Here is a 25,196-nt window from a genome sequence, read left to right as displayed (position 1 = left end):
TGCACTGGAAAGTTGTTTCAAATATTTTTATTAAGATATACTTACCAAAATTTCTTTTGGTGTCAGTTTTTTATTATCTAATTCAAACTGCAAGTAACAAATTTAAAAAAAAAAATAGAATGAAACATAGAATCAGTTTTAAATCCAAATCAATGCAGCAGCTCAGTCCTTTATTCCATCAAGGAACATTGAGTTAGTGCTGCTCCAGTGGGGCTCATATGGACCCTCCAAAATGGCTCTTTTACCATTGACATTAACCATTGATTTGTGATAAAGGAAAAGGACTTATGTATTGGTTTGATTTATATTATATGATAGAATCAAAAAGACCCATAATTGTACAAATGAGCTCTTCCAATCAAACAAATACACTTCATATTTGTACAAAAAAAGAATGTGTGTCACAGTTCAAAAGAATTTCAAACGTTGTCCAGCTTTACTGACAACAATACCATGATATGGAATCCAATACTTACTATAGTAGAAACAGTTAAAGCAGAAAGATATTTTACTGTCAGTTTTCTATGGTGTTTATGATAATATATTGGATTTCCCACTAATCTCAACTGAAAAAAATACAAAATCTCTTAGATTGAGAACTTCCAAATTTAAAATTCAAAATCCATGTTTTTAGCTTAGTAATTTCAAAAACCTTAACAAAGTTTCAACTTATTAGCATATAATAAATAGCTCAAATGTAGTCGATTCTCATTTCTGTTTCAAAATATCAAACAAGCTGTATACACATGTATGAAATAATTGAACAACAAAATCACAGTTCTAGTAATAAACCTTTGTAATCCAGCTGTTTTCATTTTTAACAGGTGATGAATGAGATGTTGAGTTGTCTAACCTGATTCAAAGTAACAAGGGACACAAGAGGTTGTAAAGTTTGATGATCAGCTAGACAGTTATCACAAATATCTAATTCTTCCAGTAGAGTTAATTCTTCAACACCTAGTAATACAAACAGAACAAAATTAGTAGATATTACTTCATCAAGGTGTTTAAAAACCAAGTATCACACAATTGACAAATATATCTGAGGACCTCATTTTGCAAAAAAAAATAATAAAACAACAGATAAGTCCATTGAGAAATTGTTAGCATATTACTTTATTAAAAGACCAAATCAGGCCCAATTGACACTTCCAGTTTTGAGAAATCGTAGTATGACTTCTACTTACCTTGAATATTATCTAAACTATTATTTTTAATAACTAATGTTCTCAATCTATTTTTAACAGACAGAGAAAAACTTGGTATCAAATCTAACATATTATAACCTAGGTTTATTCTCTGTAGCTCTGTTAAATACTGAAAAATTAACAAAATGTCACATAAACATTAAAGGGACAGATGCACCATTTTGTGGGTTGATTTGATTCTTGAATATATGGAAATAGTCCAAATACCTTCAAAAATATCTCAAACTAGGAATTCTTTTCCTATTACTATCGATGTCTTTTCTATATTTAAGATCTGATTCCAGTGTCATATGCTCACAATTGTAATGGCAGCCAATAAGTTTTTAAATTAATAAAATTAATTTCTATAACATACCTCTAAATAATGCTCTGTTTTTTCTAAACTATTATGACTAATATCTACTATCTTTAAAACTGGTAGTAATCTCTAGAATGGTAAAAATGTGGTCATTGGTCATTTTATCAGAACTGATAGGGACAGCATCAATAATTTCATACATGACCCATAATGTACACTGTTTATGTTTGACTCAAGGAGAATTGACAAAAAATCCTCCTTATTCTATATACTATATATATATATATATATATAATATATAATTGTACTGAATAGTGAGCATATCTACTTACAAGAGAAGAATCTAAACAAGTTAATGTATTATAACTAAGATTGACAGTATCTAACTGTGGCCAGGACATTGGTGAAGTCATATCACTACCACATGTTTCAAACACATCCTACAAGAAAGAAACACAACACTAAAAAACAAATTTAATAACAGTGGAATTTCAGAGAGTAGTCTGAATTTTGATATATGTTTTCAAAGGAAATTTTCTAATTTCCAGGAGAAATGCTGGTATTTTCATGGTATCATTAATTCAAAGATGTATGCTATTTTTTCATGCAGATATTTATATCATTTGACCAAGTCAAAAAGAAATGCGTGTATTACCTGTCTACCATACAGCCGAAGGAACACTCACAGATACAGCTTATATTGTTAAGACAAAAAAATCATATTACCTGTAAAGCTAGTAAACTCCTAGAGATTATAAGAGTCTGTAACTGTCCACGTAACTGATTCAAACCTTCAATCATATGTACAGGAACTTTCTTAATCTCCAGCACCTGTAGGTTACGGAATCGGTGAACTTGGATTGCTCCTTGCATTGTATTAGTACCATGTATTATCTGAATCACAAATTAAACAATTTTAGATATTGATTATATTAAATTGCCACAAGGTAGGTTTCTAGCTTTCCTGATGAGGAAGAGTTACTTCTACTGTCTTAAAAAAAATCTGGTAGAAATTTAAATAATTTCAATTAATGATACAATGATTTATTCAGGCCATGTTTTAAGCACCTCCTTTTTTTATGTAAGTGGGTTCCTAGTCTTTCTTATTCTACTAGTATTCGCAATATCCTGAATTCAATTCCGTGGCTCCAGTAATTGCTGAAATACTAGACAAAATTATGCTGTCCTTGGTAAATAATATCCGATGATCACAACATAAATTGCTGAAATATAGTGTAAGAGATATTAAGAATGATGGGTGACTTCACCTTAGAATATTTAAAACAACCAACCTTTAATGAGGGACATCTAGAAATAAAATCTCTCAGATAGTTGACGTCTTCCTTCCATTTTAAACTATTCTGTGGCGAGAGCCAGGAGACTGTGGACATTCCTCCGTCTGTATATTCTACATCACTTAATCTACGAAATGATGTTGAGATCATACTTAAACTTTGAGTTGTCAGAGCAAATTTACATTCCCCAGATACAATCTTGCTCTCTGCAAAAAGAGAAAAAGAACAAGTTTTTTTAAATATCATATTATAAGCTTTACTTATAGACCATTTAAATCATTATTTTGTTTTTCACTCATCATTCCACAATTTTAGTTACTTTTCTGTGAAACAATCGCCTGTATGAATTGCAAGCCAGGGAACTTGGTTAACTCAATTAGTGCAAGTAAAATGATTATCATAAAACCATTTACATATAAAAGCTTGGTTACTGAGTGGAGTTTATTTATAGGAAGATGGGAAGCCTACCTAATCTAATATTTTACTTGAACAGTAAGCTTATTGAACAAGTAGCCTATGGTAGTGAATTTAGTTGGTTTTTTTTTTGTCTTTAAACTAAAGACAGACTTACCATTCTGTCTCAGAAGAGAACATAGTTTCACCAAAACTTGGTAGTCTTGATCTTCCCTTCTTCCAGGCATTTTAACTTGAGTGTAACACTTGTTGCCTATCTAATGATTAATATTGTATGTAATTATCTGAGGCTGGTCATTTCTACACTGATCACCAAGCTAAATAATAAATTAAGAATAGATTTAAATAGTTATTAATGCAATTAGAAGTCAAATGTTCAAATGTTTGGTCATCTTAAAGATTTAATGTTTTGTCAATGTAAGACCTAATTGTGCAGTCTTCAAATCCATATTGTTGTAATATTAAAAGAATAATCATAATGATTCAAAAACAGACCTTGAATGAATAAAATCCCCTAGGTGATTGGAATGGGAACCGAATTTCGTGGATAGGCCAGTACAACTTCATATTCATAAACATATCTGCTGCTTACTGAATGAATGTCGCCGAGATAAAAAAAAAGAAGTAAAAAGCATAATATTTCCTATGTGTTTTGGTAATGTCTTTGAAAGCAGAGTTCACATACCGGTAACCTTATTTATAATTATCTACGATAAACTGATAAATTTGTAGTTTTCTTCGTTATCTTTTTTCCAGTATTTTCACAACAAACTTTCACTTCATCATGTGACATTATACAGGAAGTGACGTTTAACCTTTAGTTGAGAACATCCAGACTAAAATATTTTTGCAGATTGCTGATTGGCGACCTACCATTAGCTTTGTGAAACTGAGATGCACAGCTTCTCGAGAAAATTTATCTCTGTGAGAGTCAAACATTCAAAATTAGAGAAAAAGGGAAATGACTGTAACTAAAAAGAGCTCTTTTATTTTAGGAACCAACAACAGTCTTGTTTTATTCTCGATTACCAAGTCATTTATTACATCACAAAGGTCATCAAGGTCGTTTATGGTCATGGTCACGTAGGCCATTGGATTGCCAAACTCTTGAATCCGGCTTCTCGACTTTCTTTATTTTCGTTTTAAAGTAAAAAAAAAAACTTGAGTTGTGGAAGGCTACAGAGTGGTAAGATTAGTATTTCAGATTTCGGATAAAAGCGTTATTATATTGATAATATTAGATCTAGGCTATCCGTATCAATCATGATTATATTTTACATGTTGATCAAGAATGATAATTATGGCAAAAATGGCCAGTCATTCACAATGGCAATGTTATTTTCAATGACCATATGACATTTTCGATGAAAAAGTGATGGTGAATTGATCCGTATGATAATAGAATGAATGAATATTGCCAGTTTTCAGTCATTTCAACTGCCAACAAATTTCATCAAGGTCATTGGATTGTGATTTATTGGGTGTATCACTCAGTCCAGTCCTTTTCTATGACAGGAAAGGAAGATCCTACAGCTATCCTTGAAGATCAGGAAGATCCTACAGCAATAAACTTCAAGCCGAAGGGGCTTAAACCATAGAGTTATCATTATACGTGATTAGACTAGCCTATACCAACCACCTTGGCATTGGCATATCTTTACATCTCTGATTAAATCTATAATGAATTGTCCACTAAGAAAAAATATATATCCTCATAAGGTTTCTAGTTGTTCATGATTTTAGTATTGAGCTTACACAGTTTTCTCACTTTTCAGATAAACTCTTATAAGAATCAAGATGCCTTCAGAACTAGCAGAAGAGAGAAAAAGAATTGTCATGGGTCCAGCCAATCCATCCAGAAATAAGTGGGACTTAGGAGGGTTTCAGGCCGGTGGATTCCTGGCAAAAGGAATGGTAATAGGTAAGTAACAGTGAAAGAAAAACAATGAAGGAGGTTAGACTGAAGCAATCCATTAGTTTTTTATCAATTTTCATACCAGTAAAAATCCAAATAGACCTGAAAATATTAAATTCAGGCATGACCAGGTAATTTATATCAAACCCTCTCTTACATGAAAACTAACTAGGGCTGTAAATTCTGAATTTAGATTGACATAAATTTTAATCAATAAGTTCCAAGAGTTATAGGTTTATTGCTTATTGAAATTGAAAGCTACAGTCTTAATCAACTAAGGGCTATCTATAATCTTCATTGACTCATGTTTAGGATAGAAAATCTCCACCAGGATACGGAGGACTGTTATTTTTGGAAATTATTCAGGAACAAGACGAATTAGCAAAGTAAGCACTCACTGAACAGAGGGGCCAGAAGTAAAATATTAGAATACTCTACAGTACAAATACTCTAAACCAATGATTGATTATTTTCAGGTACCATTAGTTTAGTAGCGTGTGTAGCACATGGTGTGTATAATTATAACAAACGTGGAAATGTTGGAGCTTCCCCTTATATCTTAAATTATCGAGTGTTTGCACAGGGAGCTCTGTTGTTAACAGTAGCTGGATCTATTGGATTAGAACTCGTTGCCAGTGAATGGAGACGCAGGAAAGCTGCACAAGAAGACAAGAAATAAACTTTAATATTTAATATAAATTCTAACTTTAAATTTAGTGGGGCAGATTTAAAGTTAAACAAGCAGTAGCCTTGGAAATTTTTTTTTTAAAGTTGATTTCTATGTAGACAAAGACGTCCATGCTTTGCGAATTGTTTACTTGTCACCTTGTTTACATGTTTATATTTATTATGATATTTGAATGTTACATAACTTGTGATATATGTTTACAGAATTGATAGCATTAGTATATCTCATTTTAAAATAACAGACAAAATACCATATTAATTGTATCAATAAACAGTAAAACCATCTCTTAGAAATATAACAATATAAATAAACCGATATATCCTAGTCCTACATAATTCTTTCTAACTAGGATTATGTCCCTTTAAATAATAATAATGTTGTTAATTATGCGTTTCATTGTGAGAGTATGAGAGCTCTGTCTTCATTTTATCATAATTTCCAGCTTATCATTAGCCATAAATTAGTGCTGCTGTCCATTTTGAAATTTTTTCAGCTGTACACTGGAAGTTAGTAGGTTATAAAGCTCTATTTCTACTCCAACTTCTTGTGGCATATCGTTGGATACTTCTGTCTGCAGCACAAATAAATTTAGGATTCTGGACATGTATTCTCAATACGATCTTAGCACTAGGATGTGCTAGAATCAATGTTAGAAGATAAAAACCTAGGATATCCTAGCACTAAGATCGTTTTGAGAATACAGAAAATTAGGACGTAAGACTCCATTCATTTCATTTCATTTCAATATTTCTGTTTTTCATTTATCACCCTGTAGATAGTTTTGATTAAGATTATTTGATGGTACTAACAATAAAACACAGGGGCCAGAATCAGATATCCTTAACATAATTTATCAATTACAATTTATATTTAATAGTTGCAATATATATATCATATACATTATGATTATTATTATTAAAGATAGTCTTTTAGAAAGAGAAGCTTATGCTTTTGACAAGCTATATATATAAACATCTATACATTGCTTGTATCTCTATCAGTTGGTAATGCATATATTTATACAAATAGACATATAACTGAGTGAAAGTGAACTACACATATAGTCAAAATTGAGCTCTATCATCTGGTAAAAAAAAAATTATCATAAGTATGCAAGCTGAAATTGAGCTTTATGTGCTGGTAAAGCAACCCCGTTGACATAATTTTTGTTTTCTTTTTGAATGTGGTACATTTCAAGATTGGGACCACTGTAGAAATAAGCTTTAAAGGGGATAGTTTGTATATTCATTTTTATACCCAAATGTAGGTCTACCTCAAGACAAAAATGAATAAATATATATGCATCATGGTCATTTAAACCACATTCAATCCACCTTTAAAAATAAGTACCTTACATTTTCTGGTGTATTTGGGAAATGATGCTATTATGCATATAACAAGAGTAAGATTGCTGTGGATTGTGAATCTATATATTGTTTGTTTGTGTTGTTTGTATTGAATTATTATATTATATATATACACGCTATTTTAAAGTATGATCAGTAAAGCAGAGGAAAATTAAAAGAATTTAATTTTAAATGACAATCTTTTTTATTTGTCTTGCTGATTATAAAACAGCTCACTTGTCTGCAATAGTGCATTGTATGCAATTTTACCATTGACATTACTATTTGAAATTATAGTGTCCATGACCCACGTAGTACCTCCATGCCCTTAGCTTGCCCAGAGAGAGAGAGAGAGAGAGGGCGAACATTTTGAAGGGGGCTAAACAGCAGCGACTCAAGTCATTCAAGTCCTCTATATTGTCCTGAAAATGGCCCTATACACAATTATACAGAAGTAAACCTCCACTTATTTTTATTGGGAATATGTATATATAATAATAAGCAGTTGACGGAGACATCTGGAAAATACCGAAGTAATTTCTCAATAGTGAAATGGTTACAATCCAAAGTATATGTATTGATAGTTATTAAAAGATCTTGTCAATAGCCTTTTCATTACGATAACAATACATGCCCCTTTATACCCATTGAATAGGGACAACTCTCATAGAAACGACGGCGACCATAACATTTAATATTAGTCCAAACTTTTATTTTGACAAGTCTCAATTCTTGAAGGTGAGCATGTTTGTTATATTAGTTCTAGTTTTAAATTATAATGTCCACATTTTAATACGAATTGATCATAGCCATTACGTTCAGTCGTAATCTATATTCTAAATACATGTAAAAATTTGACTGTCCAGAAGACGGGGTATCACCAGTTCCATATAAATACATATCATTAATCTCGTATGTATTATCCACAGAATGAAAATAGAAGTGGACATTAGTGCGACGATATGATTTCGCCTTGTACTGGGGCAAATGTATAAGCAAAAGCCCTAGGAAAACCAAAGGAACAGGGGTATATTACAAGCAGTTCTGGGCAGAGCATAGTAACAACATATCCTTTCAATCCGTCCCAGATTTGTCTTGTTTTGAGGTGCCCTCGGATGTAAAATAAATACAGAACATTCACAGAGATATAGTAGAACTATGAGCATTAATTCCTTCAAAGAAAATAATTTGAATTTTCAACCTTGACTTCCAGGAAGCTTCACAAACAATGGCAATCGTCATACCAGACGGCAAACATCCAGGTGACATCTTCATCATTCAGAATGAGAATTATCTGATGAACAATATAGAGGCAAGACATTATACATCCTATTTATTTGTGAACGGTGTGTTTAGCGAAGATGAGATGGATTCAGTGGACGACACCGTGGAATTCCAGGAGAGGAATAGACTCTTGTTGAAACTTCTGACAGAGAAAGGGAGGGATGGATTCAAAGTTTTTAAAAAAGCTCTTCACAAGAGAGGATACCTGAATACCGAATCGATTGAACATAAAATGAAAGTAAGAAAGGTAAGTAGAGTGTTGACTTATTTAACAGATGACATCCTTCTCCCACCACATATATAGTTTAGTCATCAATCTAACCACCCAGAGAACTCCAAGACTCGAACTAGAGCAAGTAATATTTCTGAAACTAATCTAAATGAGTTCATTTGATATTCACTATACTTTATAGTTACGTAGGATGTCGCTTAAGTCACGTCATGCTCACTCTTCCGGAATTTCGGACGATCATGTTTTTCAACTCGAAAAAGTCCACATAGCTAATACTGTTTATTTTATATATTCATTTTTTATACATTTTTTCCCCTGTACAGTCACGGTACATAAGTTTTTCCATAAACTGATTACAATCATTGAACTCGCCAGCGATCTTACAAACATAACATAAATAAATAATAATGAAAAAAAAACATGTTGTAGAAATATTTAAAAAGAAATTTCCACACAAGTAAAACCATCCACGTGGTCTTGTCTAAAATTTAGTTACTTGTTTCTTTTTGTCTCTGGTAGGAGTCCGCCATGGGTCCAAAACACATCATCATTGACAGAGCATGGCGAGAATTCATCGACCCTAAAGATGAGACCATAATTCTTCAGAATCGGGCAATTCTGGTCAGAAAAATGGAGGCTAGTCGACTGACGAGCTACCTAGCTACCAAACAGGTTATTGATGGTTATGATATGACCACGATTGACACTCTTCCTAAAACATTGGCGAACAAGGAACTCCTTCGAATAGTTAGTGGACGTGGCAGTACAGCTTTTATGTGGTTTGTGGAAGCCTTAAGAGTGAAAGGATTTGGTCGTCTGAGTACCTTACTCTTCGGAAGACCCATCACTTCTAGCGTGAGTATGAATCCAATATGTCTGTTACATTTGTCATCCTTCTGTTTGTCAGAGGAAGCATGGACATTGTATAGGATGTAGTATTATGGCTTTCACATTCATTGTATTTTAATGTTTTGTTTTTTCTGTTTAGCATTAGTTCTAAGTCGAATTAAACACTGGAGCTCTGACGACCACCATTTAAGCGTCTATAAGAACGCATTTTACTATCTCGGAAACTAACAACTAAGGCAAATACTATACACTGATGAAAATGTATAGGTCTTTCGTTTATTTCAGACTGATTTTCAAGCTGATTCTAGCGATAGTGATGATAGCCTTTCAAGTTCGTCATCATCATCTCCTTCTTCAGCAGATAAAAATGACGATAAAGAAGTCGAAGATACACAACCACAAAATAAGGACGACGACGACCAACCCCAAAAGACTCACGACGGTCAATCTCAGGCGGTTGGTGATTTTCAATCCAATAAAAGCAATGGGGATGTACAATTACACACGATTGCAGAAGAAACAGAACAACCGGACAACGGGGAAACACAATGTAACTCAAATTCGTTCATAGACGAGGTACAATCTCCGATGGACCAGGATGAAAATCAGCCTGATAACAGCAATCCACATACACTTGAGAAAGAAGGAGACCAAGACACGGCACATCAACATAAAAAACAAGAAAGCGATATACGAGAAAAATCTCTTCAAAACGGAGTTGCCAATGATGCAAACGAATCCTCAAATCAAAGCAAATTAATCGTCAAGATAAAACCACAGAGTCGAAATTCTCAAAGGTCTGGCAAATCGAATAAGAAGAAGCGATCGCGAACACCAAGATCTCCTTTCAAAAAAATTATCACTAGAAACATCATTCGGGAACCGATTGACTATGTCCTTGCCGAGAAATTGAGATGTCATTTTAGAGAGCTGGAAAGATCCTTGGACGCCGAATCCGTGGCATATAAATTGGTAGAAATTGGGATAATAGACCAACTGGACGTGGACACCATCTTAGCATTACGGGAACCTCATCAGAAGGTTCGGGAACTCATCAGTCTGATATTATGGGGTGGTCCTGATGGTTTTAGGTTATTTCTCGATGCTTTACTTGAAACCAGTCAGACTCTGCTTCATCGTGTCTTAACCACACAGAAAAAGAACAGTATCAAAACGGTAGGTATACATATAGATCCAAACAAAAGTATCCACCGATCAATTAAGATCATGGCAGTGCCGATCAAAGCTCCATAAGGTTGTATCTTAGCTCTATTTGGCTGTGCACATGGCGGTACCCATCTTAGCTCTACATGGCGGCACCCACCTTAGTTCTACATGGCAGTGCCCATCTTAGCTCTTCATGGAGATGCCCATCTTAGCCCTACATGTTGGTGCTCATCTTAGCTCTACATGTTGGTGCTCATCTTAGCTCTACATTGTGGTGCTCATCTTAGCTCTATAATTTGGTGTCCATGATTGCCTAGTTATATGCATGGTTCCTTTTTTTATTAAAACTATATGTACAACTACACTTTCCAATTCTTTTTACTGTATATTTATATTCCAGAATGACTCTGTCATACCTAGTATTATTATAGATGAAGTTGGAAAGTCACGTAATGTCGAGGATGACGGTGATAGCCAGCCTCTACCCACCACAAAACCAACTGGTACAACTAAGCAGCATAAATTTAGATGGGCAACCAGTTAATCTGGACAATGAATTCAAAAATCAGGGCTGTTGGTTAGTCGATATCTGACCTGACACCAACACGATATTTCTGTACTCTGTGTATACTCTCCAATATGTCTTACGATCACTAAAGGATGAAATTAATTAAGGACGCAAGATTACTCCTCGTATATCATTGGAATATCGTGTTGGTGTATGAAGGGTGAGATGTCTGTTATCAAGAATTAAGGAAAAATTGAGCTTATTGGCGAAATACATCCATTTCCAGTAGACTTGGGCAGACAGAAATAGTCACCGACACCCAAAGTTCGAGGCCCTCTTTCATCGCAACTGTATGCACAAGTAGCATGTAGGACATAAGATTAGGCAAGGCGGCTAAACTGACTAAGGTTAAAGCTAAGTACAATACTTAGTAACCTTTATCATTAGGCATCACGTTGTGGCCTTTAGCATGATATTCAAATATACGAGTTTTGTCCCTTTGGTGAGAAAAGCAACCACACATCCATGAGTAGCCTAAATGAAAATTTACAGTAACGATTGACTCGGGTCTTAAAATAAATCTGTCATGTTTTTTTTAAACATTGTTTGTTCGTTCGTTAGTTTCTTCGTTTCTAGTGTAGTCTGGAAATGAAGTCTACCAAACATTTAAATTGTCTGATGACTAAAATTGATTTTTCCGTATTACTTTTCAAAAAGAAAATTTGAAGCTCTGTCCTTGCTGTGGCAAATTACGAATATGTACAATTTCTAAATCCTCCAGACTGAAAGAAAGTACCAGAATTTCACTCAGTAAAACGTATTACAGGAATTTTAAAAAAGGAAACAATCGTTTGCTTCAGGTCGACTTGGAAATAGGGATTAGGGTGATTGAAAAGTAATAAGTTACTATCCAATATAAGGCACAGGCACAGGGTTAAAGTTATGTTTACAATAACTAATGCTAATATGCAATGATCTAAATCAAAGAAGATCATAAAAATAGGGCCTAATAGATACGCTTCATATCCAATAATCGACTCAGCACTCTTTGAAATATTACATTATTGAGATTTCCAAAAATTGGGAAAACAAGTCAATGTTTCTAGAAAACCTTGGGGCTTGCTAGATCATCTAAAGCTTTCAGGCCATGATCGCACCAGGACAATGTCAAGCGCAGGGTCTTTATGATAGAGGCAGTCAAAGATTGGAAATTTTAAAGGCTTCATATTCAACAATAACTAATATTTCATTCCACTTTTCCCTTTGGTGATCTTGGTAGTTTAATTTGGAGAGAAACCTTCAAAAATCTTTCTGATTCGATTAGGCAAACAGATTCCCGCGTCTGAGTGCAGCAAACGACATTAAACCTTAACGACACGCGCGTTTTCTCTTTCAAATAACGAAGCAATATAAATTCGATTAAGTAGAAACACGACTAGCCCGTAGCATAAAATTCGAACCTAATAGTAAAGAAATCCTGTAAATTGATTGAATGGGTTTTTGATTAACATTTTCATGTTTACAATTCGTCAAATTACCGAGTTTTATTGAATTAAAGGGCAATTCCCACTTGTGTTGACAAAACGATTATCAGGCTTCTGTTGTAGACGACCTCTTCAGCTACTTGAAGCCATTTTGTTTTCTTTCAGTTGACCCTCTCTGTGCCATGTTGAGTGAATTAAAGAGACGATTTCAATCAATTTGCTTTAAGCTCATCTCCTGTTCAAATCAATCTAATAGAATTTGTTCATCATTGACATTACTGATTTTTCTTAATCGACTTTGAACGGTTTAGAATATAGAAAGGGTGCGAACGGGGTTTGAGGCAATCTTAAAGGGTTTCTACCAGAGTTGCGTTCTAATGATCAATCAAAGCGCATAATTTGGGACCCGTTTTTTGCTAACAATGACGAACTGCATAGCCTAACGTTGAGTACTATGGCTCACTCTGACTGGTTATATAATTAACGCGAATCTTGAACGCAACTGCAGTAGATAATTGATAGATAACAATGGAAATAAAAATATTTTTAAAATTGAAAAGAAATTGTAATTTTATCTTAATTCGATTGGGGTTGGGCTGTTATAATCAAGTTGGAACGTAAAAGGTCCCTAAAAGTCTAGAAATCCAGAAACATTTAGGCTACAAACTGTGCACGTTACAGTTTGAAATAGGCCCATAACGGATAAGAGGGTGAGGGCAACAGTTCTGGTCCCGTGAGCGCTTTAAAGTCTTCTATAAAGTTGGCAATCTAGATTGACCCAACTCTTGGAAGAAACACTCTCAGAGAAAGGATTGCTTCATTAATATCATAATTCACACCATCATTGATTGCGTGTGGTTGCGGATCAGTTTAGAACTTAACTGTAATGCAATTGAGTTGTAAGTTGCGTTAGAAAAATGTGCTCATGTTCTTACAAATATTCTTATCTGCATGGTAAAGAAAATAATGTTTTAAAAGTCAAAATAAGAAACGCATTTTAAACCTATTTTATGTATTCTGAAGCTCCTTTTATCGTCAATCAATTATATTTCTTCTGTGGTTCCAGAAAATCCAGACACACTTTTGTTCAAGTGATTTTTTGCAATATTGGCATTATAGTGATCTAACGAACATTTTTTATAGTCCTTAATTGTTTAGTAGGCTATAAGACCAATGGAATGAAATACAATTTTGATATTTTATTCTTCTGTACTTTACACTAGTGGAATTAGTCCAGTTTTTCTATTTTATACAACAGGAGTCAACGATCTTGAACCAAGCACGACTTGTTTTTGAATAATTTAAGTCTTCACCCTGTTCCTGTCCAGCTGTCTGTGAGTCTGCAATGGGTTTTGCACGTTTTTGATTTGATTTTCGGTGCCAAACCAACCCGCTATCCAATACTGCGACTCTAATTCCTAAAGGCAAATGATGGAACGCCGGGATACCGACTCTCTCCCAATCATAGAATATGGTAATAGGCTTTTACAGCCAATCATGTCTACAAGATTTTCACACATTGGCCAACCTTCTTCCTGTCTCAGCTATTAACAGTCAATAATACCAGGAATCGATTTCATCTCGATCAACAAGTACTACACAACGCTATTTATTCCATACAATAGGAGTAAATGATCGAGACTATCCTGATATTCCAGTCAATAAATCTCCGCTTTAAGCAAGCAAAACATGTGTAATTTAGAATGTAACTAAATGGCTACAACTTTTGTATGAAACTTTGAAAACATTTCGTGTATTTTGACGACATTCTTGAACATGATTCCATTGTCAGCTAACTGTTCGTCACAGAAAACAGCAATTCGTCATTCTTACATTGGAAGGGAAACTATTTTGTTCATCATTAAGAATCAAATACAATAGGAACTTTGATTTTTTTTATAGAATTATTGTGAACTTTGATTAATCATATGACTGACTTAAAATTGGAATCAGATAGTGAATAATTTTGGAAAGTAATTGTATTGTTAGACGAAAAAAAAAGAGAATACAAAACTTTATTTAATGTGTCATTTTTGAAGAATATATTTCTAAAGAATTTATAAAAACAATTTTCATCCTTAAATTATGGAACCTAAAAAGAAAGCAGCATTTTCAATCCGAGACCTGTTGGGAATTAGAACACAGAAATCAGGACCAGAAACGAGGGATTTTCCACGTGATTTTCATTTTGGTGGACTGAATCATTGCTTCGGCGATACACGTGCATTTGGATCTTTTTTACCTAGATTGGGTCAGGAACAGTTACGTGGGGAAGGGTTTCCGGCATACCACCCCTGGGCAGCACCTCTTATTGACAGTTTAAACACTTCCGGACAAACCATTTTGAATTTTAATATTTTTTCGCAAAATAACGGCGCCGATTCTCTGAAGAACGGTAAGTATTTTTTTTTTTTCAAATTAATATTTGTCATTATTGACGAGCAAAAATCATCACAAAGTCACAACCTTTTATCTCCAGTATATTTGTCATATTTATATAAAGTAATTGTCAATTGTGATTATTTTTTATAAAGCTTTAAATAATTTTGTAACACTGATGATTTGAAACACGAAAGTTCTTTTGGTAAAGTACAACACAGGACCCAATTCTGTCCTTTTTATAGTCATATTTGGAGGCCGGTTTTATAGTAATGAAGACTTTACCTTTAAATTCTGCTTTAATACTTTATTTTTTTAAAGTTTTTTTACATTGAAACCTCTATCTAACACATGTTTATAAAAAAGGCTTTACATCTTTCAACATTTTGTGTCCCTATATATTGTAATACATTTAATAAAACTAAATTGATAAATTGTAATTTAGATTTTAAGCAATCTTTTCAGTAAAGAAATTGAAAACATTCATCTCAAATTGAGAAATTAAAAATCATTAAACTTCGAAACTGTAAATAAGGAACCCTTTTATATTAATAGTTTCACGATTTCTTTTATAAAAGATTTTAATTTGATTCATAATGTAATTCATTTCTGAATCATTTCATTAATTTTCCGCTTTTCGTATGTACATATTGAATTTTTATTTTTTTTTTCTAATTTATTTTGAATTCACTAAGTTTATCTGCAATTTTCAATTCCATTGTTAGAGTTTTATAAATGATGAGTGTCCTTTGATTTTTTTGATTTTATTTTTTCAATTTGTCTGAGATAATGAAGTTTGCCTTCTTCTACTTCATTATAGTTTGCTTTATCACAATTTTGCATGTCATGATTTAAATGAACACCATTTTGAAATTTAAAATCAAACTTCCTGCATATTTTGTTTCTTCACAGAATTTGATCTTCCAGAAGAAAATTGGTATTAGAAAACGAATCTTGTCAGACATGTAAAAATATACTCAACTACAAATACGAAAATAAAAACTAAAACAAGTGGTTGCAAATACGTCAGCTTTTGTGTTGCTATCAAAAGGTTGCTTGGTCGGAAATACAAAAATTTTGTAAATTTTAAATCAATTTTTTTTTTTGGTAAACGTAAAATATTTAATACTGATCTTAAGTATTAAACATGTATTCTTTTCTTGTAGAGGAATAATTTTCAAGTCACCAAATTTTGGGATAGTCAAGAACTGTATGGGGCAAGGCGAATATCATATTTCTAAACACTCAAATCATAATGTGAACGTATTGCCAGGGTATAGACATGATCCCTGTCGATTTGATCGTCCGGTCGTCCACGCTTTTTTGCAAACGCGAATAATTGAATTTTGACGACATTTTTGACAAGGGACAGACGCACCATTTTGTCGGTTGATTTAAGTCTTGAATATACGTAACTAGTCTATAGAAGTACTAGAAATGTACGAAATCACATAATTTCTTCAAAACATATCTCAAACTTTTCTTTTCCTATTTCTATAGATGTATTTTCTATATATTATGACAGTATCTCAAGAAAAAAAGACTCTTCTTTTTAAACATTCAAACGTGGATTATTCTGGACACACATGGTTTTGATGGCTCAAATTTCGATTGGCAATGGCATTCCTGTACCTTTTTAAATGTATCTTGGATATAGCTTTGGTATCAAATCTCCAAAGAGAGGTCCCATATAACGATTAAACTAAAACTATTATTGTCAACAAAAATAATATCCAGGACCGTCATTGATGCCATACCTTTTACATAATATTAAGATGTTCAAATGAATTGTTTTTTATCTGAGTCACCGATATTACAGATGAAGTTATTGTATAAGAAATACGTTTGAATTGAACTAATTACCTGTTTATAAATATAATTAATACAAATCATATCAATATTACCATTATAGTATTCATAGTTATATTCCATTACTGAAAGTGTGTCAATCCAATGTGTAAAAGTGTAGTCTATACAGAACATTCCTCATTCACTATCCATGCTATAATAAACCATACTTTGGTTAACTAAACAATACAACAATTCACTTAACCATACCATAATACAATAAACATAACCTTGATACACTAATCCATACTATAATACTCTGAATCATACCTTGATATATTGAACCATATCTTGAAACATTAATCCATCATACCATTGATACACTTAACCACCATACCATAATACACTGAACTATATCTTGATACATCAATGTAAGCCATACCATGATACACTAAACCATACCCCAATACACTAAACAATACATTAATACATAAACCATGCCTCCATACACTGAACAATACATTAATACATAAACCATACCTCAATACTCTGAACAATACATTAATACATAAACCATACCTCAATACACCAAACAATACATTAATACATAAACCATACCTCAATACACTGAGCAATACATTAATACATAAACCATACCTCAATACACTGAACAATACATTAATACATAAACCATACCTCAATACACTGAGCAATACATTAATACATAAACCATACCTCAATACACTGAAAAATACATTAATACATAAACCATACCTCAATACACTGAACAATATATTAATAATCAAACCATACCGCAATACTCTGAACCATATCTTGATACACCGAACCATATCTTGATACACCGAAACATACCTTGATACACTGAACCATACCTTGATACACTGAACCATACCTTGATACACTGAACCATACCTTGATACACTGAACCATACTTTGATACACCGAAACATACCTTGATACACTGAACCATACCTTGATACACTGAACCATACCTTGATACACTGAACCATACCTTGATACACTGAATCATACGTTGATACACTGAATCATACCTTGAAACACCGAACCATACGTTGATACACCGAACCATACCTTGATACGCTAAACCCCACCATAACACACTTAACACGAGGTTCCAAACCTTTTCCAAGAAGCGACCCTCTTCCAGAAATCGACAAAAAATCGCGACCCTTCAAAGTAAAAACAAAATTCCTGATCAATGTGATGTTTGCCCCTGTTTTTCAGGGACATGTTATGCAATCAACGGGGACTTTCCCCCAAGAAATTTTTGAAAACTAAAAGCCCGTAGAGCGTAATTCTGACGATTCAAAATCTCCTTCAAAAATCAAATCTCTTTGGTTTTTGAAACTGTGAACCGCAATCGAAAATTATCAAATTATGATGTAATTTAGCTAAAACATGAGCACCAAAGGCGCGTTTTTGAATTTTTTTAAGAATAATATGCCCGAAAGCGAAGAGGTCCTCCCCCAAGAGTTACTAAGAATTTTCACTTAATAAATTTTCAAAAAGTTTTCAGACTAGCCCGCGACCCCAAGAGGTTAGAAACCCAGGCACTGAACCATCCCAAAATACCAAATCTTCGATACACTAAAACATACGATAGTACACTATAACAAGCTTTATTGAGTTCAAATTCAAATATTTCAAATTTAAGCGGGGAGGCAGGGAACTCTCTTTGTTTTATTCAACTTTATTTGTTAACTTTTTCATAAACATAAATTTTTTCATCATAACATTTAGTTTCAACACTGCTGATAGACTATATATATATTTAAAAATATACCACTTTAATCGGGGTATACTTCAACTTAAGGGATAACATAGTATAAACTAAGACACGAATCTATCAATAGTTTAATGATTGAATGGCAGTAAATTAAAAAAAACTATAGAGAACTGATATATCTTTTAATACATCGGCAAAGATATATACATTTCTTTGATTTTTAGGCAAAAGTTTTTTATCTTTTTTTTCTCATAATTTTGCAGATTCAACTGAAGAAAGGCGAAATACAAATGGTCTGTTAGATTTCCAGAGTTCTAGTCTGAATAATAGTAAGAAGAAAAAGAAAAAAAGACGACACAGGTAGTGTTGGTTCTTGTATTTGATAAAGTTAGACACAATGTCATACACCTACAACGTCAGACAATGTCATACACCAACAACGTCAGATACAATGCCATACACCAACAACGAAATCGTCATACACAATGACATATATCAACAAGCTCATACAACTTCAGACATATTAATATTCATCACCTTGCGCCATACACCAACAACGTAAAACTCAACGTCATACGTCAACCACTTTAAACACCAACAACGTCAGACATCAACCACCTCATACACCACAAATGTAAAATACGTCCTACATCAACCACTTCATACACCAACATCGTCAGGCAGAACGTTATACATCATGCACCAACATCGTCAGACAGAACGTTATACATCATATTACCAACAACGTCAGACAGAACGTTATGCATCATACAGCAACAACGTCAGACAGAACGTTATACATCATACACCAACAACGTCAGACAAAACGTTCTACATCAACCACTTCATACACCATCAACGTCAGACACATCGTTCTACATCAACCACTTCATACACCATCAACGTCAGGCACATCGTTCTACATCAACCACTTCATACACCATCAACGTCAGGCACATCGTTCTACATCAACCACTTCATACACCATCAACGTCAGGCACATCGTTCTACATCAACCACTTCATACACCATCAACGTCAGGCACATCGTTCTACATCAACCACTTCATACACCATCAACGTCAGGCACATCGTTCTACATCAACCACTTCATACACCATCAACGTCAGGCACATCGTTCTACATCAACCACTTCATACACCATCAACGTCAGGCACATCGTTCTACATCAACCACTTCATACACCAACAACGTCAGACACAACGTCATACATCAACCACTTCATACACCAACAACGTCGGGACTCTATTAATATATATATTATTTCCCACAACGGGCACCTTGTAACAAATGCCTGATATATTTATTTACCAAACAATGTATTCTTTGTAACTTTAGGACGATATTCACATCATACCAACTGGATGAACTGGAAAAATCCTTTAAAGATGCTCACTACCCGGATGTTCAAACACGTGACATGTTATCACTAAAAACTGGTTTACCAGAAGATCGAATACAGGTAATCACTTCACCTTATTCAGATTATAAAAAAGGGAATTTCCCACCAATTGGCCAATTTCGAAATCGTCAGACACCCGAATGAGACTGAAATAGTATTGACGATAAAATTTGGTTGGTACAATGCAATGGGAAGAAAATGCTTATTCTTACTCTGTAAAAGCTTTAATGATCCACAATTTATGACCATTATGTTAGGTTTTAATGACTTTATTCGTTTTGAGTATGAATTCTGCCAAATAAATAATACAACCAAAATACTAATTTCGTAAATGAACTCATCTTCACAATGTTAATCTATTACGATCTTCGGCTTATACCATGACTCTAACAGTTGCCTTTCATGTATCACGGAATACATCGATTTGGTTGGATCGTGCGCCAGCGAAGACAGCCAATCACAATGATAACAGACTTTTTGTCGAGGCCTCTGATTGGCTGTGTTTGCTAGCGTACAATCTAATCAAATCACTGAAGTCAATGTATAGTCTAAGCCAACGTCGTAATAGCTTGGCATTGTGAAGATGATATGAACAGTGCTAGTGGGATTGTAGATTGGATTATAATCATTTTAATAATACTCTAAGAAATCGGCAATAATTGTATTGTAAGTTCTACGATTAAATCGTCTTGGGGATCTGACTTTCACTTGTCTCGTCATTTCCGCTTAAATAGCCATGACGTTTGCCACTGCTCACAATACCTTCAAATATACCTCGAACTGGAAATTTCAATTGCTATTTCCATATATGTCTTTTCAATATATGACAGTGTCTCAAGAAAAGACGATTCGGAAATTTCGGAGATAATACATGGATTTGAAGGCTCAAATTTCGACAGTGCGCTGCGAGCATTGTTACTGATTAGGTTAGCCACTAGGGTTTTATTGGTCAAACGGATAGCGAACTTGTCCCTTTAAACCGATGTTAACGAGATATAATGTTCTGTGAAATAGTAAACTATTGAGATGTAATATTGTAATATGATCATACAACATTACTGACAGCTTACAAACCAGCATTTCATTACCTAATATCATTTTCTACACTGCGCTACAACTTGTCTATTCGCTACAATACGCTTTATTAGGCGGAAAATAAATGCTTTTCGTGTAAACCGTATTGAGGCGCGGATGGTAGTAAATAATGATGATGAGGTATGGAGACCCGGGGGAATTGAATACTAGCTGTTATTGTCAGCTCCTATTGTCGCTTATCAAAATGGATTGGTAGTAATGTTTGCGTTGTGCAGCACAGTTTCGATTCAGCGGACAATTAGGTATTGAAAGTGTTTTAATTCGGTAGTAGAATCATTTTCTAGAACAAACAGTCGGTTAATTAAGTTATTCTATTGTAACTAACCAATATACACTAAACTAATTGGATCATTATCGTCGGTGTGTTGGATTTGCCAGCCACCAACCTGTATCAGAACCGTTCTAAATTCACAGAGGGTAATGATGTTCATCTCGGACCTCCAACGAGAAGTACCATATGCCCTACTAGGGATAAAATTCTACTATACAGGATACAAGCAATATATAATTACGATAAATCACTCTATAATTAATGTAGTGAGCCCTATTTTAACAGTGAAAATATTTTATTATTGAGTATTACGAATTACGCCATTCGCCCATTTATTCCTTTCACATGGTGCATAAAGTTAAAATATTTTCTTCTTGTCTAAGAAAATTCAAGTTACTTAGTAAAAGTGCAAAATAAGTTCTTTGATTCAAGAAGGGAATAGGTGAAATTTTATTTTTCGTTTTTTTTTTTCAATTAATCAGAAATGTTAGTGGCAGACAAGCTAGTGGATAAGGGAGCCCCCAAACGAACATCAAACTCGCAGTAAATCTGTGAGCACTAGTCTTCACCATCAGAAATTAATTGATTAAATGGAGGTTATTTCAATTCTATTTTATAAAACATAATTTACTTGAGGAATGCGTACAAAACAGCGAACAAATTTATCCTCAAGGCGCCCTTTAATAGCAAATCTGGCGGCAAAACATATTGAAGTAAAACGGTTCATGGCGTTGAAATCCCTAGTCGAGTTTCTGCAATGGCCGCCCGGAGCTTGGCAATAAAATCCAATTAAATTTGTGTTAAGTTATTGGCAACTCGTTTCGCTTGTACGATCATTTGTCTCGCATTCTGTTGACTTAATAGGTAATTCATTTCAGTTGAATGCTGAAGCTATTATAGTAACGCTCGCTTAAATCATTGTTCTAGTTTATTGTCGCTCATATCGTTAATAAAGTGGTTATTACGAACGGTTAACACCATCGCAAAATTGCTTTCAATTAATAAAAAGTGATTTGATGAAATTATCATAGAAATTGAGAATTAGACGTTTATACTAACTAATCAATTTAGATATTAATGTGATGTTTATAGGGTACTAGCTATTCTCGGCTTAGATTAAGTACCCCGTTGAGTGCAGGACTGAATATACGATGACATGCGCACTACGACGTTTTTATGTCACAATTGGAACTTAAATCATAATTCCGTCATGAAAACCAGATTGAAATAATGAGATAACAAATAACTAATTATTAAAGTTAATTGAAAACCAGTAATTAATCAAAGCTATATGGATAGTCCTGTGTGACCTAGTCTATCTGATATATTATTCTTACTGGTATAGGATCGACTGTGCTCTGGGGTTTGATAAATTGTAGCGATTGTCACTGGGTAAGCGTTTTGTCTTTAAGATGGAATAAAAAACCATGTTACCGGGTGTTACTGTTTGTGCTCGTTAACGATCGACCGGCCGTAAAGGCAATAAGATGCATAAAGAACTCCAATGCCAATCCTTTTGGTGAATAAAATTTTTGCCAAAATATTCCATTTGTACTTTTCATAACTCATTTTCTGGTAATAAAATCAGAGACAAATGGAATCACAAAAGTTTTTAAGTGGTCATTCTATAAAACTGGTAATTATTTCGTTTAGCCTAATGAAAATTAAAATGACCATTTTAACACTAGATTGTATCTCTTGGTTTTCAATTACCAGTATTCAGCCAGTTTTTATTTCTCCTCGCTTCATCTATCACTAACTCATCTAACATGAAAAATAGTTCGACAAAACGTTGCGTGCAGATCTTATCAGCTTGTTTAACCAGTTATAAACGGGCCTAATTGTTTAATGCGCAATAATTTCATGATGACTGAGTGATTTGGTTCCGGTGTAAAGTCACGCGAGATCTTGTCGATGTATTTATTTGAGTAGAAAATCATGTCGAACGTTCGCTATCTGGCCACCGAAACTTTTCATTAATTTACTTTGTTAGTTATTACCTGATTGTATGACCCGCTTGGTTGCCATGTTGCTGCCGACCTGATGTTCACGTTGATAACCGACCCGAGATTGTGATCTATCGAAGACTCCATCTATTAGTCATATTACAATACAAATTTCACTTGAGTAATTAGAATAGATTTTTTTTTTGCTGTAAAATAACCATTCATAGGTTACAAAAGGTGAACTTTAACACAGAAGATTGCAGTCAAAGATACTTCCCACTGACAATTGGCTTACAATTTCAATTTTATATGAACCACGTTGTCTATTAGACCCATTTTTTTGGTGGATTTCGAAATAAAAACTTGTGAATTGTGCTTCATGTTTGTTTGGGATTTTAAACTATTTAAAACTTTTGCTGTTAAAAAGCACATACTTGAACGAAACAATTTTGTTGTGGAATTAAATTAATTAAGTTTTTTTCAATGTAATTTCAGGTTTGGTTCCAGAATCGACGAGCTAAATGGAGAAAAACGGAGAAGACGTGGGGTAGAAGTAGTATAATGGCGGAGTATGGGTTATATGGTGCGATGGTTCGTCATTCCTTACCTCTTCCAGATACAATATTGAAGAGCGCCAAGGAGGGTGTGCTCGACTCCACAGCTCCATGGCTTCTGAGTAAGTTATCTCCTTAAGATATCTGCTTACATTAAGTTTCAATTTTCAAATTCGTTGTTTTTTTCTAAAATCATCCCATATTGAAACCCGGATAAATAGCTAAAAATAATCTCATTCTTTTAATTTCAGGTATGTACCGGAAGTCGGTTGATACATCACCTTCCGTTTCTAATGACGTGATGGAGAGACCGGATGTAGAGCAAATTCCACCAAATGATTTCCGATCAGAGAGTATTGCAGCTCTGCGTGCACGTGCTCAAGAATATTCAGCTAAAATTCTCCCCACTCGAACAGACAATATGACCAAATCTCACGAGAGTGACAAACCTGAGGAAAGAGGCATGGATCAAAGTTAGATGATCATAGCCGAATTGGCTTGATAGTGCTTGATTTAATAGTTAAACCAAAGTTTTGATGATATTCGATTAATATTATCACTATTTATTACCAGCGTTATTCGATTTATTTATAATATATTTTATTCAGTTATCAAAAAAGCTTTTTTAGCATAGGCCTATCTTTACTTGGGGTATGTTAGACCAAAGACCAAGACCCAATTCTGACCACAGAAAACTGTCATTGTACCAAGCAATCCATTTGAACACGATAGTTTGGAATTCTCTAGCTCCACTCTGAATCAACAATCATCGAACCTAGTAATGTTCCAGCAGGTGTTATGGTAAGTTCAGAGCAAAACTATCATTGTATCAAACAATCACCTTTAAATCTGATATGCATTTTAGATTTATTCTGGTCATTACACTTAGAAATGTTAAATGAAATATCGGACAGGTCCGGTCTAGTCAATATGCCGACCACAGAAAACTGACACTTTGTAAGAGGTAATCTTTAAGCTAGTTGGATACATAGTTAAGATTGCTTAGTACCAAGCAATCTGCTGGCTGGATGGACACGATGGTTATACTCATTTGTTCCATTATGTCTCTATGCCAACATGTTTTTGGCATGCTGTTCTCGAGTACCTGTCAAACCGCCCAAAACCTTGAAGCACAAAATGGTTGGACGCGATAGGCTATTTCATATACCGTAAAGGTGTAAGCCTATAACTGAACAACCCTTTGAAAGAATCTCAAACTGTACCCAATCACACTTTATACGCTCTTATTGCTAGACCCAGCTTGTTATAGAATACCTGTATATTA

General features: G+C 34.0%; 4 protein-coding genes across 4 annotated transcripts; 3 read left to right on the top strand and 1 right to left on the bottom strand.

Annotated features, from left to right (window-relative positions):
- Positions 1-1,272: 1,272 nt before the first annotated feature.
- Positions 1,273-2,379, bottom strand: LOTGIDRAFT_77816 (hypothetical protein; the record flags this gene model as incomplete). The annotated part of the gene is made up of 4 exons (XM_009056717.1): positions 1,273-1,317; positions 1,564-1,635; positions 1,839-1,946; positions 2,233-2,379. Coding segments are annotated over 4 exons (372 nt in total), but the record flags the coding sequence as incomplete, so codon positions are not given.
- A 1,809-nt stretch (positions 2,380-4,188) lies between these two features.
- LOTGIDRAFT_232403 (hypothetical protein) lies at positions 4,189-7,361 on the top strand. The gene is made up of 3 exons (XM_009056732.1): positions 4,189-4,401; positions 4,991-5,136; positions 5,607-7,361. The coding sequence occupies exons 2-3, from the start codon at positions 5,013-5,015 to the stop codon at positions 5,807-5,809; spliced, it is 327 nt and encodes a 108-aa protein (XP_009054980.1). The 5' UTR covers positions 4,189-4,401; positions 4,991-5,012; the 3' UTR covers positions 5,810-7,361.
- Positions 7,362-8,392: 1,031 nt separating this feature from the next.
- LOTGIDRAFT_161325 (hypothetical protein) lies at positions 8,393-11,240 on the top strand (the record flags this gene model as incomplete). Its single annotated transcript, XM_009056731.1, has 4 exons — positions 8,393-8,695; positions 9,200-9,535; positions 9,815-10,705; positions 11,097-11,240. 4 exons carry the CDS (start codon positions 8,393-8,395, stop codon positions 11,238-11,240), a joined length of 1,674 nt encoding a protein of 557 aa, XP_009054979.1.
- A 3,533-nt stretch (positions 11,241-14,773) lies between these two features.
- Positions 14,774-24,389, top strand: LOTGIDRAFT_232402 (hypothetical protein; the record flags this gene model as incomplete). Its single annotated transcript, XM_009056730.1, has 5 exons — positions 14,774-15,083; positions 18,887-18,983; positions 19,982-20,105; positions 23,853-24,033; positions 24,163-24,389. The coding sequence occupies 5 exons, from the start codon at positions 14,774-14,776 to the stop codon at positions 24,387-24,389; spliced, it is 939 nt and encodes a 312-aa protein (XP_009054978.1).
- Between the last annotated feature and the right edge of the window lie 807 nt (positions 24,390-25,196).

The sequence above is a fragment of the Lottia gigantea genome (assembly GCF_000327385.1).
Source record: "Lottia gigantea unplaced genomic scaffold LOTGIsca_29, whole genome shotgun sequence".
NCBI lineage: Eukaryota > Metazoa > Mollusca > Gastropoda > Lottiidae > Lottia > Lottia gigantea.
Note: the sequence above shows the minus strand (reverse complement) of the source record. Positions and strands in the feature narration are given on the sequence as shown.